Below are 13,359 nucleotides of genomic sequence, written 5' to 3'. Positions count from 1 at the left end.
ATATGTAGTATTTCAGATAGACTAGTTTTTTGCGACTAGAATAGCTCTGCACTATCTGGGACAAGTACCATGTAGGGATAATATGATCCAAGCAAATTTCTACCAGTAGCTTAGATACAATTCCTGAAACACAATGATATTTCTTAGTAACTATTCTCAAATATTTGGTTATAAGAAAAAAAAACAAGTTAGGCACATAATCTGGCAAAGTGCCTTTTTGAAACAGTAATATGGTTGTATGAAATGGACATAGATGGATTCATCCAGCAGTAATAATGTATTAGATGTTACTCAGATGGTTCTGCATATTGTATGGCAGGATATGTTGTTTGAATTTAGTGTGTCCATTTAATTGATTGACTTACAAAAAAGAATTTTAGCCAGAAAAAGTTATGCATTTTACTTAAAGCTGAACCTTCCTGACCAAATACTGATGTATTTCTCTTCATGGCGTATTCAGGATGTGAGTATGTTGGTAAGCTGATGGGAATTGTGTCTCTGCAGGTCGTGTGTATGCTGTGCTGTCCAAAAGAGAAGGCAGAGTGCTCCAGGAGGAGATGAAAGAGGGGACGGATGTGTTTATTATTAAGGCAGTCCTGCCAGTAGCAGAAAGCTTTGGCTTTGCTGATGAAATCAGGAAGAGAACCAGTGGCCTGGCCAGTCCACAGCTGGTGTTCAGCCACTGGGAGGTAAAAATATCTATTCATTCCATCTGTTTTGGTGATCTATTTCCTGTAGATGTGGCAGACTGGAATAATAAGCAGAAAAGGTTAAGTTTTGGTCAAGACATTTGATTAATTCCTTTTTGAAATGAGGAAAAAAGCCTTATTTCTTTTTATAGACATGCTGTTCAGAAATGTATTTATATTTTGTTTAGATGGGATGCTTCTTTATTTCAATAGCAAGTAAGTCTTTCATAAATGAAACTGTTTCTTTATAGATGTGTTTTCCTGTATTTATGTGCCCTTTTTCATGAGTTCTCTGGTAAACTTGTTTGGGGAATGGGAAAAAAATCAAAACCACAAAACAGCCCCAACCTACCACTAGCAGAAAATAAATGTATCAGCAAATCTAATGCACATGAAAGTTAACCTCTTATGATCTAGCAGGCATCTTCCATATTCCAAGCCAACATAAATTTTCCCGCTTAAAAGGCAAATCAAATAGATTTCATTCTCTCAAAATTAAATCTGTTGATAGTAAGTGGTGGTGCCCTCAAAATCATTCCTTTTGGTCATCCTTGTCACTTAAAGAAATGAAGAGTTGAATATGAAGGTGTAAATCAAGTAGGAAGTGGGAAAACTGGTCAAGAATGTCATCAGCTGAAAGTGCAATGTAGTTTGTTCCTATGATGTGGAGAGTAGATATTCAGGGGGAAAAATAAAAGCTGTAAGTCAGAACTCTTTGTTCAAGACAAACACACCTGCATTGTCAGGCTCCTCAGAAGACTACACTGGAGAAGCTAAAAATGGCTTCAAGGGCAAAAGTCAGTGGGTATAAACTTTTCACCTTAAATTTTTAAAATAACTTCAAAGTCTAGGTTTTTCTGGATTTGGTTGGGGGTGTTTGTTTGTTTGTTTGTTTTGGTCAAGCCTTCCTTTATTTGGTGTTAGAAGACAATAGAATATTTTGTAAATGGATGAAAAAAATCTTTCTTTGTTTGATCCTTGATTTATTTTGTCACCTCAAATGTCAAGTCTCTGAGTACAGCCAACTGTAGATTTTTGAGGTCAGTGACACTCCCTGCAGTTACCAGCTATGGGCTGCTTACCAGTGTTTCTCTGAAGTATGTGCTACTTTTTCACATGGTGTGGATTCTTCATCCACAGCTAAGTTGTCCCCCTAGGTGGTATCTGTAAAAACTCCACTAACTGCATTTCTTTTAACTGTGTCAGAAATGTAATGTGGATGATAATGGAAAAGGAGGACCTCTGCAAACTGGCCACATGCTAGCAAAAGAGTTGGAAGAGTATTTGAAAGAGTACTTGAAACAGTACACTTGGAAAAGTACATTTTGTCTTGCTTGGCAGTGGTGCCTTACTGGTGTTAGTAAATGCAGGCACCAAGGACTTAGCTCTCCTCCCTTATATTGATTTATTTAATCTTCTTGTAAAAGTCCACCTTCACATAGAACCACAAAAGGAAAGACAGCTGCACAGAATGCAGAAAGAAAAAAAAAAAGGCCCACCCTTCTCAGATGATGTACACAGACACAAAAATAGATAAACTGCATCTTTTGAGTATAGGGGTTTTGGTTACAGCCAGTTACAGATCAGGTACCTCAAACTGTGTACAATAATCTTGTCAGTTCTGGATGGTCTCCTCTGAAGTGCAGCTGGTGAGGTTTTGTGGCTTTAGTGGTCTTTTGTCTGAGCCTCTGACATCAGTGCCCCAAAGGAGTATCAGCCAGGAGGACGTCAATTCCAGCTGACCAGATCTAATGCCAGCTTCTTTAGGATTTGTAGCTCCTGTGCTCCAGCACTAAGCAAAAACATGAACCCTGTGGCTCTCAGGCCTCCCCTTCTATTCCCAAGCCTTGGTGTGGCATTCACTCTCAGATGTGACGAATTTCACATAAGAAAATATTCACACATGATTATAGATACTCACAGGACAGAGGGATTTGAACAACTGGCAGCATATTCTAAAACTGACCTCTGAGAGGGATTATAATTGCAGCTAGTATGTTAAATGCATTAGTAGTAGGAAAATTACTGTGTAAGCAGTCACCTTTCCACCTGGGAAATCTGTCAGTGGGGGAGGATTGGGGTTTTTGTCTCCATGAAAGTCATGCTCACATATTTTTGTGATAAAATAAGCCTTTTACTAAGCTACTAGTAATGTTATCTCTGTGCAGGGATGGCAGAAGGAGTGCACATTACTCTCACACCATCAGGATAATTTCTAAATAAATATAATTTTCAGAATTTCTAGTGTTAGTATGGCAGAGAAACCATGAGAGTTATATCTCAGCTCCTGTTTCTTCTTCTTCTCTTTGAATTCTGCACAAAGTTGCACCAGGTGTTGGGCACGACATTGACATTATCACTTTACTGATGAATTATGGTATATGTATGTACCTGATAATCACCAGCATTTTATTTGAATCCCAAATTTACTGCATCATTGTGTAAGATAATATGATGTGAACTTTGTGTAATCTTACACAATTTTTTCCTTCGTGTTAGAACTGTGTTACTGAGAATGTGGCTGCTGCTTTAATTGCACACTCTCCAAACCCTTCCTTGGCATTCTGAATGAGCTCTGTGCTGCTGTTGCTTTCTCAGTGTGCTCAGCTCATTAGCTGAGTGCCTGGGACATGTATTTGTCTACACAAATTCCTTCTAATGTGTTATTAACCCCATTTTACACAAAGTGAAATAGACAGTTTGGGGGATTTCTAAACTTACAAACACTTTGTCCCATGGAAATCACATGCATATAGTGTGTTTAAAGGATTGAGGTCTGAGTTCACTCTTTTATTACATTTCCTTACCGTAATTTGTAGACTCTGAACACAGGAAAGTCAGTGATAGAGCCTACATTTAAATGAAGCCATTTGGGTCTCTGTGGAAATGATATTGCCTTTTTTTTTTTTTTTTTAATTCAGTTAATGAGTGGGTTTTGTGTAGTTCAGGTTGCTCCAGCCCCAAGGGATGGAGCAATAAATATATCGAGGTCTGTCTTGTTAGATACTCCTTTTTTTATTAGTTTCTTCTGGCATGCTTATGCAATTTATTCCTGCCTGTAAAGGACAGCAACAAAGAACCATTAATGGGAGCTTTCAGTTTGGTCCCAGATTAAAAAAAAAATAATTTTAAAAGTTAGGCAAATGTTAGGTGTGTTGGGGTTTACTTGGCACAACTTTCTTAGATTTCAATATAAACTTTCTTATTTAATTGTTAGTTTAAAATAATTAACTTTGGGATAATTATGAACTAGTTGTATTTTTTTAAACTTTGAATTAATACTACACCTTCAGTTAATGTATGTTTTTGTTTGAGCCTTTTTCTTTTGTTCTCAATTATTTGCAGTTAAATCTTTTACTCAGTTATGTTATTTTATCTTAATCACAAGGTTTTGAACAAGAAGGTATTTGTGATTGTACAATCCTTAGATTAATGGAACTCTCATCCCATTTGGGAAATCTGTATTAAAAGTAAAAAGAAATAATGCATGTAGCTCTATTCAGATGCTGATAGAATTTTCAGCAAGAATTGTCAGAGACATCTACTAGTTGTAAAGTTGTGAAATGTATAGTATTCCTGTTAAATCACATCTTTTCAATTGCATGAAGATTAACTATTAAACATACTTTTCTTCTTGAGGGGGCATGAGTGAACTGTAAACACATTTAATCAGAATTCTTTGTCATTATCCCTTCTAAGTAGAATAGTGCCTAGAACGTGCCTCAGGGCTCTGGAGAAAGGTAAGAGAAGGGCTGTGTGTAATAATTGTAGGAATATGAGACTTGTGAATATGAAAGTTTTATATTCTGAATTTTAATTCATGCCTTTCGAATTTAAGTCATTTTACAGCTTGGAAGATGGGGCTTAATATAGAAGTTGCTGGATGAGATTGTTAGGCTTGCATTAAACAGGAAGCAGGCTGAGGTAATGAGAGAAAATCTATTCTAGGTTTGAACTGTAATTTTACATACATTATAGCACCAGTGACAGTTTGGGCACATAAATGAATTCGAGGAGTAACCTGGAACCTTTCAAATATAAAAAGCTCGTTATTTGGGCAGGAACATCTGAAGCTAATTGAAACAGTAAATAAGAGTGGTAGGGGTGTGGCTTTAATTTTCTTTCTCAATACATGTTTCTTAAGTAACAGGAAAAAATGCAGCAGTAGAGTCGCTCATCTCCTTTTTTTATTTCCAGTTACCAAATTCCCATTGACAGCTCCTGGCTGAAGTCAAGGGTAAAGCTTAGCTGTCACTGTTTGAGACACAAAAAAAGGATGATGCTCCTGAGCCAAAATAAACGTGTATGAGTTTATTTTATAGCTAACTGTGTAAATGTTCATTATTACAATATTTCTTGGAAGAGGAGTTCTTGTATCTAACCAGGCATTTTCAGGCCTTGGCAGTCCCCATTACATTGTGAGTGGAAGCTCTGAATTATGGGATGGTATTGGATGCTTCTCTTATTTGCAGGGTATCCACATCCAGTACATCCATGTAGGGTATTCTCTGTTCTGGAAGCACACTGCCAGTACCCAAGTGGCCTTGAACTTGTTGTGCTCATTGCAGAACCACTTGTGCAGCATTACCCAGCATATTACATACGGTTTTCTTGAAAAACCGTAGGTAACTATTCACAGACACCTCTGTATTCTTTGTTTCTCAGGGCTACTTCAGATGTCTCAGATGCTCATCATATCAGTTGTACCTTTCTCAGTTGCATGGTCTATGTCCAGGTACTAGGTGATGGACGCCACTTCAACTGTAAATGCTCTTAATTAAATAAGAAAGTTTATTTTGAAATCTAAGAAAGTACTGCCAAGTATACCCAGCACACCTAACATCTGCCTAACTTTTAAAATTCTTTTTTTTAAGCTGAAAACTGAAAGCTCCCATTAATGGTTCCTTGGTGCTTCAGATGTCTCAGATGCTCATATCAGCTGTATCTTTCTCAGTTGCATAGTCTGTGTCCAGGTCTTTGGCATTACTAGGTGATGGACACCACTTGAACTGTAAATGCTCTTGAAATACCTTCCTGCCATCATATTTTCAAAGGTAGAAAGGATTCTGATCCACTGGAGCCCGTATCTTCTTTGAAATTGTGCATAATAGTTATTTTGATTTTTTTCTTAACACAAGAAAGAACTTCTGGCATAATGTTTTTCCTGGCTTGCTGATGGCTGCTGTGCCCAGTCAACACTGAATTTAGTGTTTCTTGGGATTTCTTACTGAGCAGTTCACAAAGGCCATAATGTTGCTTGCTGGTCTTAAAATCTCCATCAGACAGTGTAAGACTGCTCTTTCTATTCATGGTCCAGCTAAGGCATTTTCCACATTGATGATACTTGGCTCAAAAGAAATTTTCTGTCTTCATCAGTCAGTAAGGACCAGTAGGGGAAATGCTACCAGGAGCATGGCTGTGTTCCCAAATCTGCCTGACCTTTTGGATGAACTAGGCAGATCCCTTCTGTTTGCTTCTGGTGCTTCTCTCAACCTTGTTTTGCATAATTAGGCTGCCTTAGGCAGAAACTGTTTCTTACCATCATTTTGTGAAATACACTAGACAATGGGACCAGGATCACTATTGGAGCCATCTGGGTGATGCTGAAATGCAAATAATAAATCATCCTCAAATTAAGCCTTAAAATTCCAAGTCCTCTTGAATTGCAAGTGGTCTGCTCTAACTCATGTCTTACTGAAAAGCTTGATTAGCTTACATAATAATTTGCAAGATTAGTACACATTCTGTCATTTATCAGTATTGACATAGTATGCTCATAGTATTTCTATTTTTATTGATTATTATTACAGGTATTAAGATTATGTCTCTCACAGAGATACAAGCATTTATAGCTTGAATAATTAATGTGTCATTGTTAAGCTAAAAGAGAGTGACATCTGTTTTGCCTGTGCTACTCTGCATGCTCTTACTAAACAAGTCTTAGGAGACTTCTTTGTTTGGGTGTGTTGGTTTGAATAGTTGTATTTAATAAAACATCTTGCTTTAGAATGGTTTCTTCTTCTGAAGAATACTCTTCGCTTACAACATTTGAAGTAATCTATTCACTTCTTTTGAAATACCTAATCCCAGCTGGCTTCATTATAAACAGTTTTATTTATACCTAGAGTGGGCTCTGCAGTGAGTGATGGGACACACTTCATGTATTTGACTGGGAGTTTTTCTTTAAAGCATAGTGGAATTCTACAGGTGTGCTTATAGTCACACTTTAAACAAAATATATTACTCAAGACTTGTAGAAAATAAATCAATGAAGATTAATATAAAATGTTCCTTAATTTCAATGCTCCTTTAATAGGAACATTTCCATCACTTAGGCATTGTGTTTACAGTAGCAGATTTAAGAACTGTATCAGCTGCTGTGCACTGATTAATTTTCCAGTGTTGCCTTGTATATGGGCTCATTTAGAGAAAATGCTTGTTTTCTAATGGCATAAATGCTGGTCCAGTGATCCACTACATGGAACTTGATTTATAGTTCACTTTTTTAAATAAGCATCTTTCAGAAGAGCCTTGCAGATATGTAGAAAAACTTGGTTGTGTTAAGTGTACTTGTTGTGTACACTTGGAGTAATCATGTGTGTGCTGGGCTGTTTACAGATAAGGCTGATGCTGTCCCAGTCAGAGAATCCTGATATTGAGTAATAAATAAGCACATGCCACTGGCTAGTTCATGCTGTTAAAAAGAAAAATTCCCAAGTCCTAGAAAAATTCCTGGAGAAAACGTGTGCTGAATTTGCCAGTTACCAAGTCATGCACAGTATGGTGGTATTTGAACTTTATTTGTACTTTATCATAATGCTCCATAATCTCGTTGGTTTTACAGAGTCTTATTCCTAATATTAGTGCCTCTTGACATCTTCTGTCTGTTATACTTGGGGCATAATATTAGGCTGTGGTAATTTTCTTTTCTCCCCTGCTCACTGGTTCCCAGACACACAACACACTGACAGAAAGAGAGGCAGACCTTTGATAGAAGGTTAACTGAATTGCTTCAGCCCCTTAAAGATTTTTCATCTGTGGAAGGAATATTATTTTGAATGTCTGGTTCTCTTTTGATTAAAGGTTTTGTTTAGGAATGTAACTTTTTGAAAAGATGTTGTCAAGATGCTTTCACATTTCTGATTTTAAGGGGAGTCTTAGGCTATATGTTTTAGTTTTGTACTGAAAAAGTAGTATATGGAAACAATTAAATAATTTTAAATTAAAAGTGGCATACAACAGTAATGTTTCTGGGCATCTTCTCTGCTTTGATCCTGTGGATTTTTCAGGATCCAATATACCATATTTCCAGAAGGGGTGGTCCATTTAGAACCTAATTCATCACTGAGGGCTTCATCCAGACAAAAACTCAACTCCTGTTACAAATTCCAGAACCATCCCTGTGTGGTTCCCATGAATACAAACAATAGCTCAGGACCTAAAAAGCTACTTAGCTCTGATTCCAGGAAACCCAGACCCACCATTCTGACAGTTCCCATTGTAAGGAAATTGATGACAATGCTTTGGGACTGTTCTCCTTTTGCATGCTTGCACTGTATTAGCAGAGCAGGGGAATGATGGATTCCACCTGCTGTGAACATTTGCCTCGATGCATTAATGTGATATGAATAAAGGGGGAACAGTCTGGTTTGTGCCTTTGCCTTCACTCACAGATTCAGAACTTTCAAAAAAGAAAAACTTCCTACTTCTTTGTTTGGGTCACTGTGTCAGTAACACCCCTGTGTGTCATAATAGGGTTACAGTGACTTCTTAAAGATGATGGCCTAGGTTCCTCTTTCCCATTGCTTACCATGGCATGGTAACACATGTGCCGATTAATTCATCTTTTATAGTGTATCTGTACCATTTAGGTAGGTGTAGTCCTCTAACAGAAATTTTCTGATACCACCAGATCTTGATCTAGAAGCAGTGTGTAGTGGCTGAATTATTTAGACAGGTTGATAAGCCAAGCTAACGCCTGAGGTAGTTCTTTGAAACCTAATTAACCTCTTTACTGCACTGCTCTGCATCATGTAGCAGTACAAGGTTCACCCAGGATTCTGTAACCCTGCGTTGAAATAGCTTTACCCTTGCTGGCTAATAAATACTGAATAGTACATTTAAACCTGCTATTATGCTGACTTCCCTGAGACCTGTTGAAGCATAAAGAATTCTTGTCAGTGGAAGAAATATCCAGTGCAAAACTTCAGTAGAGCAAGTCTTTCATCAATTCTTGAAAGAGCCAGTCTGTTAAACCTGGGGATTTTCTTAAACATCCATCACTACAGTATCTAAATATTTGCAGGTAGATTAGATCTGTAAGTTCAGTTTTGTATACTTTTCGACCCCTCTGTTATATTTATTCTTCAAGAACTGCTCTCTCACTGCTTCTCTCTGGACATGGGCGTTACATTTCTTGCCAATTAAAAAAAAAATGTCATCAAAGGGCATAGTAACAGTCTTGAACTTACCAGTTTGTAGCTGTATAACCTCCCTCAGTCTGAAGCAAATCCATTGAGCATCAGTCACCTTTTTTTCTTCATGTGTTCTTAGACTTAGAAATTTTTGTTTGTTCAGCTCTTTAGGCAGATCATGAAGGGGGAAGTCCCCTGTAGCTTTTCATCAAGATGTTCAGAATGAGCATCACTACAGCTTTATCAAGTCAGCATGCAATCTTCACTGCCCTTTCTCTGTATTTCTAGTGCATAAAGTAACAGTGAAACTTTCATAGAGGGGGGACTGTTCTTTTTTTATTTATGTAAGCTGTCAAGGAATCACCTTTAAGTTTCTATGCATTGGTTATAAGGCCCTGTGCAAGAAATCAGAGTGAGTATGACTCGAGCAGATTCTTCTGTGGTTAGACAGTCCTTACGTTTATGGTGGAAAAATAAACACAGAAAAATTTGAAAAGCTGAGTTTCAGACTGTTTATTTCTGAGCTCTACTTGCTTTTGGTTTTCAGCCAGACAACCCTGTGCATAGTCAATTCCCATGTAAATAATTGAGATTGGCTGTCACTTTCAGCACGAGTAATACCCACTTAATTTAACAAGTCTGTGCATGTGCTTAACTGTAGCAAACTAGAACTCTTTTTGTTGGTTTAGCTTTCCATCCCATTTTTGCAAGACTGAACCTACAGTACTGCCTGATACAAATGAGGCTGCCATAGTCATTCACCTAACTCCCCATAATGTGTAATTCGTGTGGTTGTGTTGGGAGTTATTTAACATGAGGTATTAAATCAGGATTCCACAATTTCGGTGTTTCTGGGGAAAATCATCCATCTTCAGTCATCAATTTTTAATTCCTCTCCTTGCTAGTTTGTGTAACCTGAGCTTTAGGTTATTTTGCTTAGGTTGAAGCGCCGTATGGCAATTGAAAGGATTTGTCAGAAGAAAAAGTTTGCAACGGTAGAAAAGGCTTATAGCATTAAGAAAAAACTGGTAATTTAGGAAAATTTGTTCTCTCTTTGTCAGTTATGAGTGCTAGTGCTAATATTTCAGAAATTACTATAGAGTAATATGCTCAGTTGTTACAACTATTGTGATTCTTGCAGTAACTAATACTTGTCTGGGCTGCTTTTTCCATGAGGATTTTGATAAAGAAATTAATATGGTATTACTTTTGGGCTTTTTTTAGTAAAAGTATATTACCTGTAACTGCCTCTTGTGAGGAAATCTACAATCAAGAAAATTAGTATTTTAGAAATCTGCAGTAGAACCTGTGTAACATTATATAGTCAGTTCCATCCCTTCCTAATGTTAGTATTTAGGGTTCTCTGTAGTACCCTCTATGGTAGACCCACAGGTGTGGGGTATGGAGGATGAACTGGAAATAAAGGCATGTCCAGTTATTCTCTGATCATGTTAGATCTAAAATCTATTCTAGAGAAGGGCTACAAAGCTGCAAGAACAGCTCTGCTAAATGTGTTAGAACCAGAAACAGTGATTCTTAAACCATCTGTCCAACTCAGGATTGGGATTGGAAAACACAGGGCACAGAAATGAGCAGAAATTTTCAGTTCTGATAAATTCTAATACAATTGTTGTGTGATAATATTCTAAATAAGGAGTTCTCTCTTGAAAGTTGAGAGTTTTCTGAACATTGTTTGGCACTATTTGCTGATGGGCAGCTGAAATTGCTTTTAGAAAAACTTGTGCAGATAATTGCAGCTGAATTTGAAAAGCTATTGTGGGCTTCTTAGGGCAAGAGCTGCAGAGTGTGTCTTCAGTCTTGTTTTCTGCTTCCATAGCTAACTGCAGGCTTTCCAGACAACCTGATCTGCTCTACTTCAGCAGTTTCTCTACTTCAACAGTTATTACTTGAAATATGCTAATAAACTTTTGTGCTACTTTACTCTTTCTTTGTTTCCTTTTGTAGATCATTTCAAGTGACCCGTTCTGGGTCCCAACGACAGAGGAGGAATATTTGCACTTTGGGGAGAAGGCAGACTCGGAGAACCAGGCCCGCAAGTACATGAATGCAGTGAGAAAGAGAAAGGGGCTCTATGTGGAAGAAAAAATCGTGGAGCACGCTGAGAAGCAAAGAACTCTGAGCAGAAATAAGTAGCTGTGTCTGCCCCCTTTCTCTCCTGATGTGTGGGTGGAGTATTTTATATGCAGCAGATGCAAAATTTCATCTGGACTTTGTTCTTTGATACCATTTTTCTTACATGCTTTGTCTGTGGCTTATGTTTTAATAAACTTAAGCCTTTCCAACTTTTGTACAGAGAAAATAGTTTATTTATTGAAATAAAAGAGAAGCATATTCACTGCAATTAGTCTCAATTTTTAAAATTCAATGTCCTATTGAACGTCCTGTCACAAGGATTAGGAACTCCCAATTCAATTTGTTTCTTTCTGATTTGTCACATGTAGTTACAGTAAGAGCTGGTTAGCTAGCTTCTTGCAAATAAACCATGCACTGAATTTAGCTCTTTAATGGTTTTGACTGTTTTTTAAATTAATTTCTGTAATGTATTTGTTTCTTACCCATACCTTTCATAGTTACCTGTATGTAAATAGATGTAAGCCCATTAGGAATTTCTAAACTTTTTGTTTTAGTCCATTCCTCATGTAAGCAGTTATTAAAGCAGTAATATATCTTTATATCTTATATCTTTTAATGTATCTTTAAATCAGAGGGAAAAAATAGCATATGTGGAAGACAGCACTGCAGAAAGCTGAGCAAGATTTGTCTTGTTTTCCCTCCTTATTACACACCTTATTAAAAACTTCAGTTTCCACAGACTAGGTGAGGGGAGTGAGTATCTCCAGTATAAATGAGAAACTGGACATCAATTTTCTTCCCATACTTTATGCAAAAAGTAGAGTACATTGTACTTGAAAACTCTGGAAGTAAAACAGCACTCTTGATAAGAGAGGACTTCCTCAAATATATCTGTCTGAAACGTTTTTTCATATTTAAACCTAGTGCCAGACAAGTGCCATTTACAGATGGGACTAGAAGCTTGCAGGTCTGCTTAAAACCTCCCACAGTGTGACTTGGCAGCAGAACTCGAATTGGGAGCTCAAGTAACTTTTCTTCTGGCCCTGATCATATCAACCTAAATTCTTCAGGGAAGGTATCTTACAGTTTTGCTTCTTTTAGTGGGCTTTCTCCTTTCTAACTTCAGTTTGGTTCAGAATGCTGTGTAAATTTTTCTGTGCTTCTTGCTAGTTTCCTTTGGAAGCAGAAGCAGAAAAGCACGTGGAGGAGAAGATGTGAATGAGCTGGACTATTTTGTCAGCACCATTTTTTTAATGCATAATTTGAATTCGCACATAGCTTCTGATTCATTCTGATTCTTGATCATACCAGACTGCCTGTGAAAACCCAAGAGTTGAAACTAGGCAAGAGAGTGTAGTTTTCTTTGTTGAATCATGTATAGGAGAGGGACAGTCATAAAAACAGGGATCAGGGCTTTTTAGTACCTCTTGTAATGTAGGCACGTTGTCCTTTGGTATTCATAAAATGTTTTGAAATTGGTCCTTGGAGTAGAATCTCTTATTTTAAACCATACATAGATATGTTGGAATGGTGATAAAAAGTGTTTACTTTTCATGTTGTGTTATTCTTCACCAGTTTTACCTCTCAAATCTGCAGTATCTGTGATGTGCTGCTTCAGTACAGCCCTGAGAAAGAAAACACTTCCAGAGCTAACATGAGTTGTCTGTGTAGGCTTTGCTGATCTTACTGGTGTTGAGACAAATAGTTTACATGCAAGATAAAATATTTACATGTAAATACCAATTTGATTTAGCAGCGTGTCTGAAGTTTGGACTCTTAACTACTTGATGTGGCTTAGTCATATCCTCTGTTGTGTGTGCTTTTTGATTTGTTTTGTGCTACTTTGGATCTACTCAAAAGTAGATAAGATAAAAATTAGTATTTATTTTTATAGCGTCTATTAATAAACTGAAAAGGTTTTGGTTTTTTACAGCTGCATCATTCCATGGTCATAAAACTCCTGCAAACCATGACTAACAGGGGGAAAAAATAGATACCATGAAATAATGTGGTTTGGGTTGTTTGACAGATATTTTCTATTTCAACAGATGCTGTTTTCCTGCAGGAGCTTTATTATTTATTTATTTGTTTGTTTGTTAATTTATCCTTTCTTCTCCTCATCCCTCCTCCTTCATTTCCTATTTTAGCAGAGATTAACTGTA

At 37.2% G+C, this 13,359-nt stretch overlaps 1 protein-coding gene across 1 annotated transcript in view; it reads left to right on the top strand.

Annotated features, from left to right (window-relative positions):
• EFL1 (elongation factor like GTPase 1) overlaps window positions 1-11,465 on the top strand; it is a 64,376-nt gene extending 52,911 nt beyond the window's left edge. Inside the window, exons 18-19 of the mRNA XM_068203799.1 lie at window positions 505-689; window positions 11,069-11,465. Coding sequence (XP_068059900.1) covers window positions 505-689; window positions 11,069-11,257 — 374 coding nt within the window. The 3' untranslated portion in view covers window positions 11,258-11,465. The remainder of the gene's footprint in view (window positions 1-504; window positions 690-11,068) is intronic.
• The last annotated feature ends 1,894 nt before the right edge of the window (window positions 11,466-13,359 follow it).

The sequence above is a fragment of the Anomalospiza imberbis genome, chromosome 13 (assembly GCF_031753505.1).
Source record: "Anomalospiza imberbis isolate Cuckoo-Finch-1a 21T00152 chromosome 13, ASM3175350v1, whole genome shotgun sequence".
NCBI classification, from domain to species: Eukaryota; Metazoa; Chordata; class Aves; order Passeriformes; family Viduidae; genus Anomalospiza; species Anomalospiza imberbis.
This window is presented reverse-complemented; position numbering and strand designations above follow the sequence as displayed.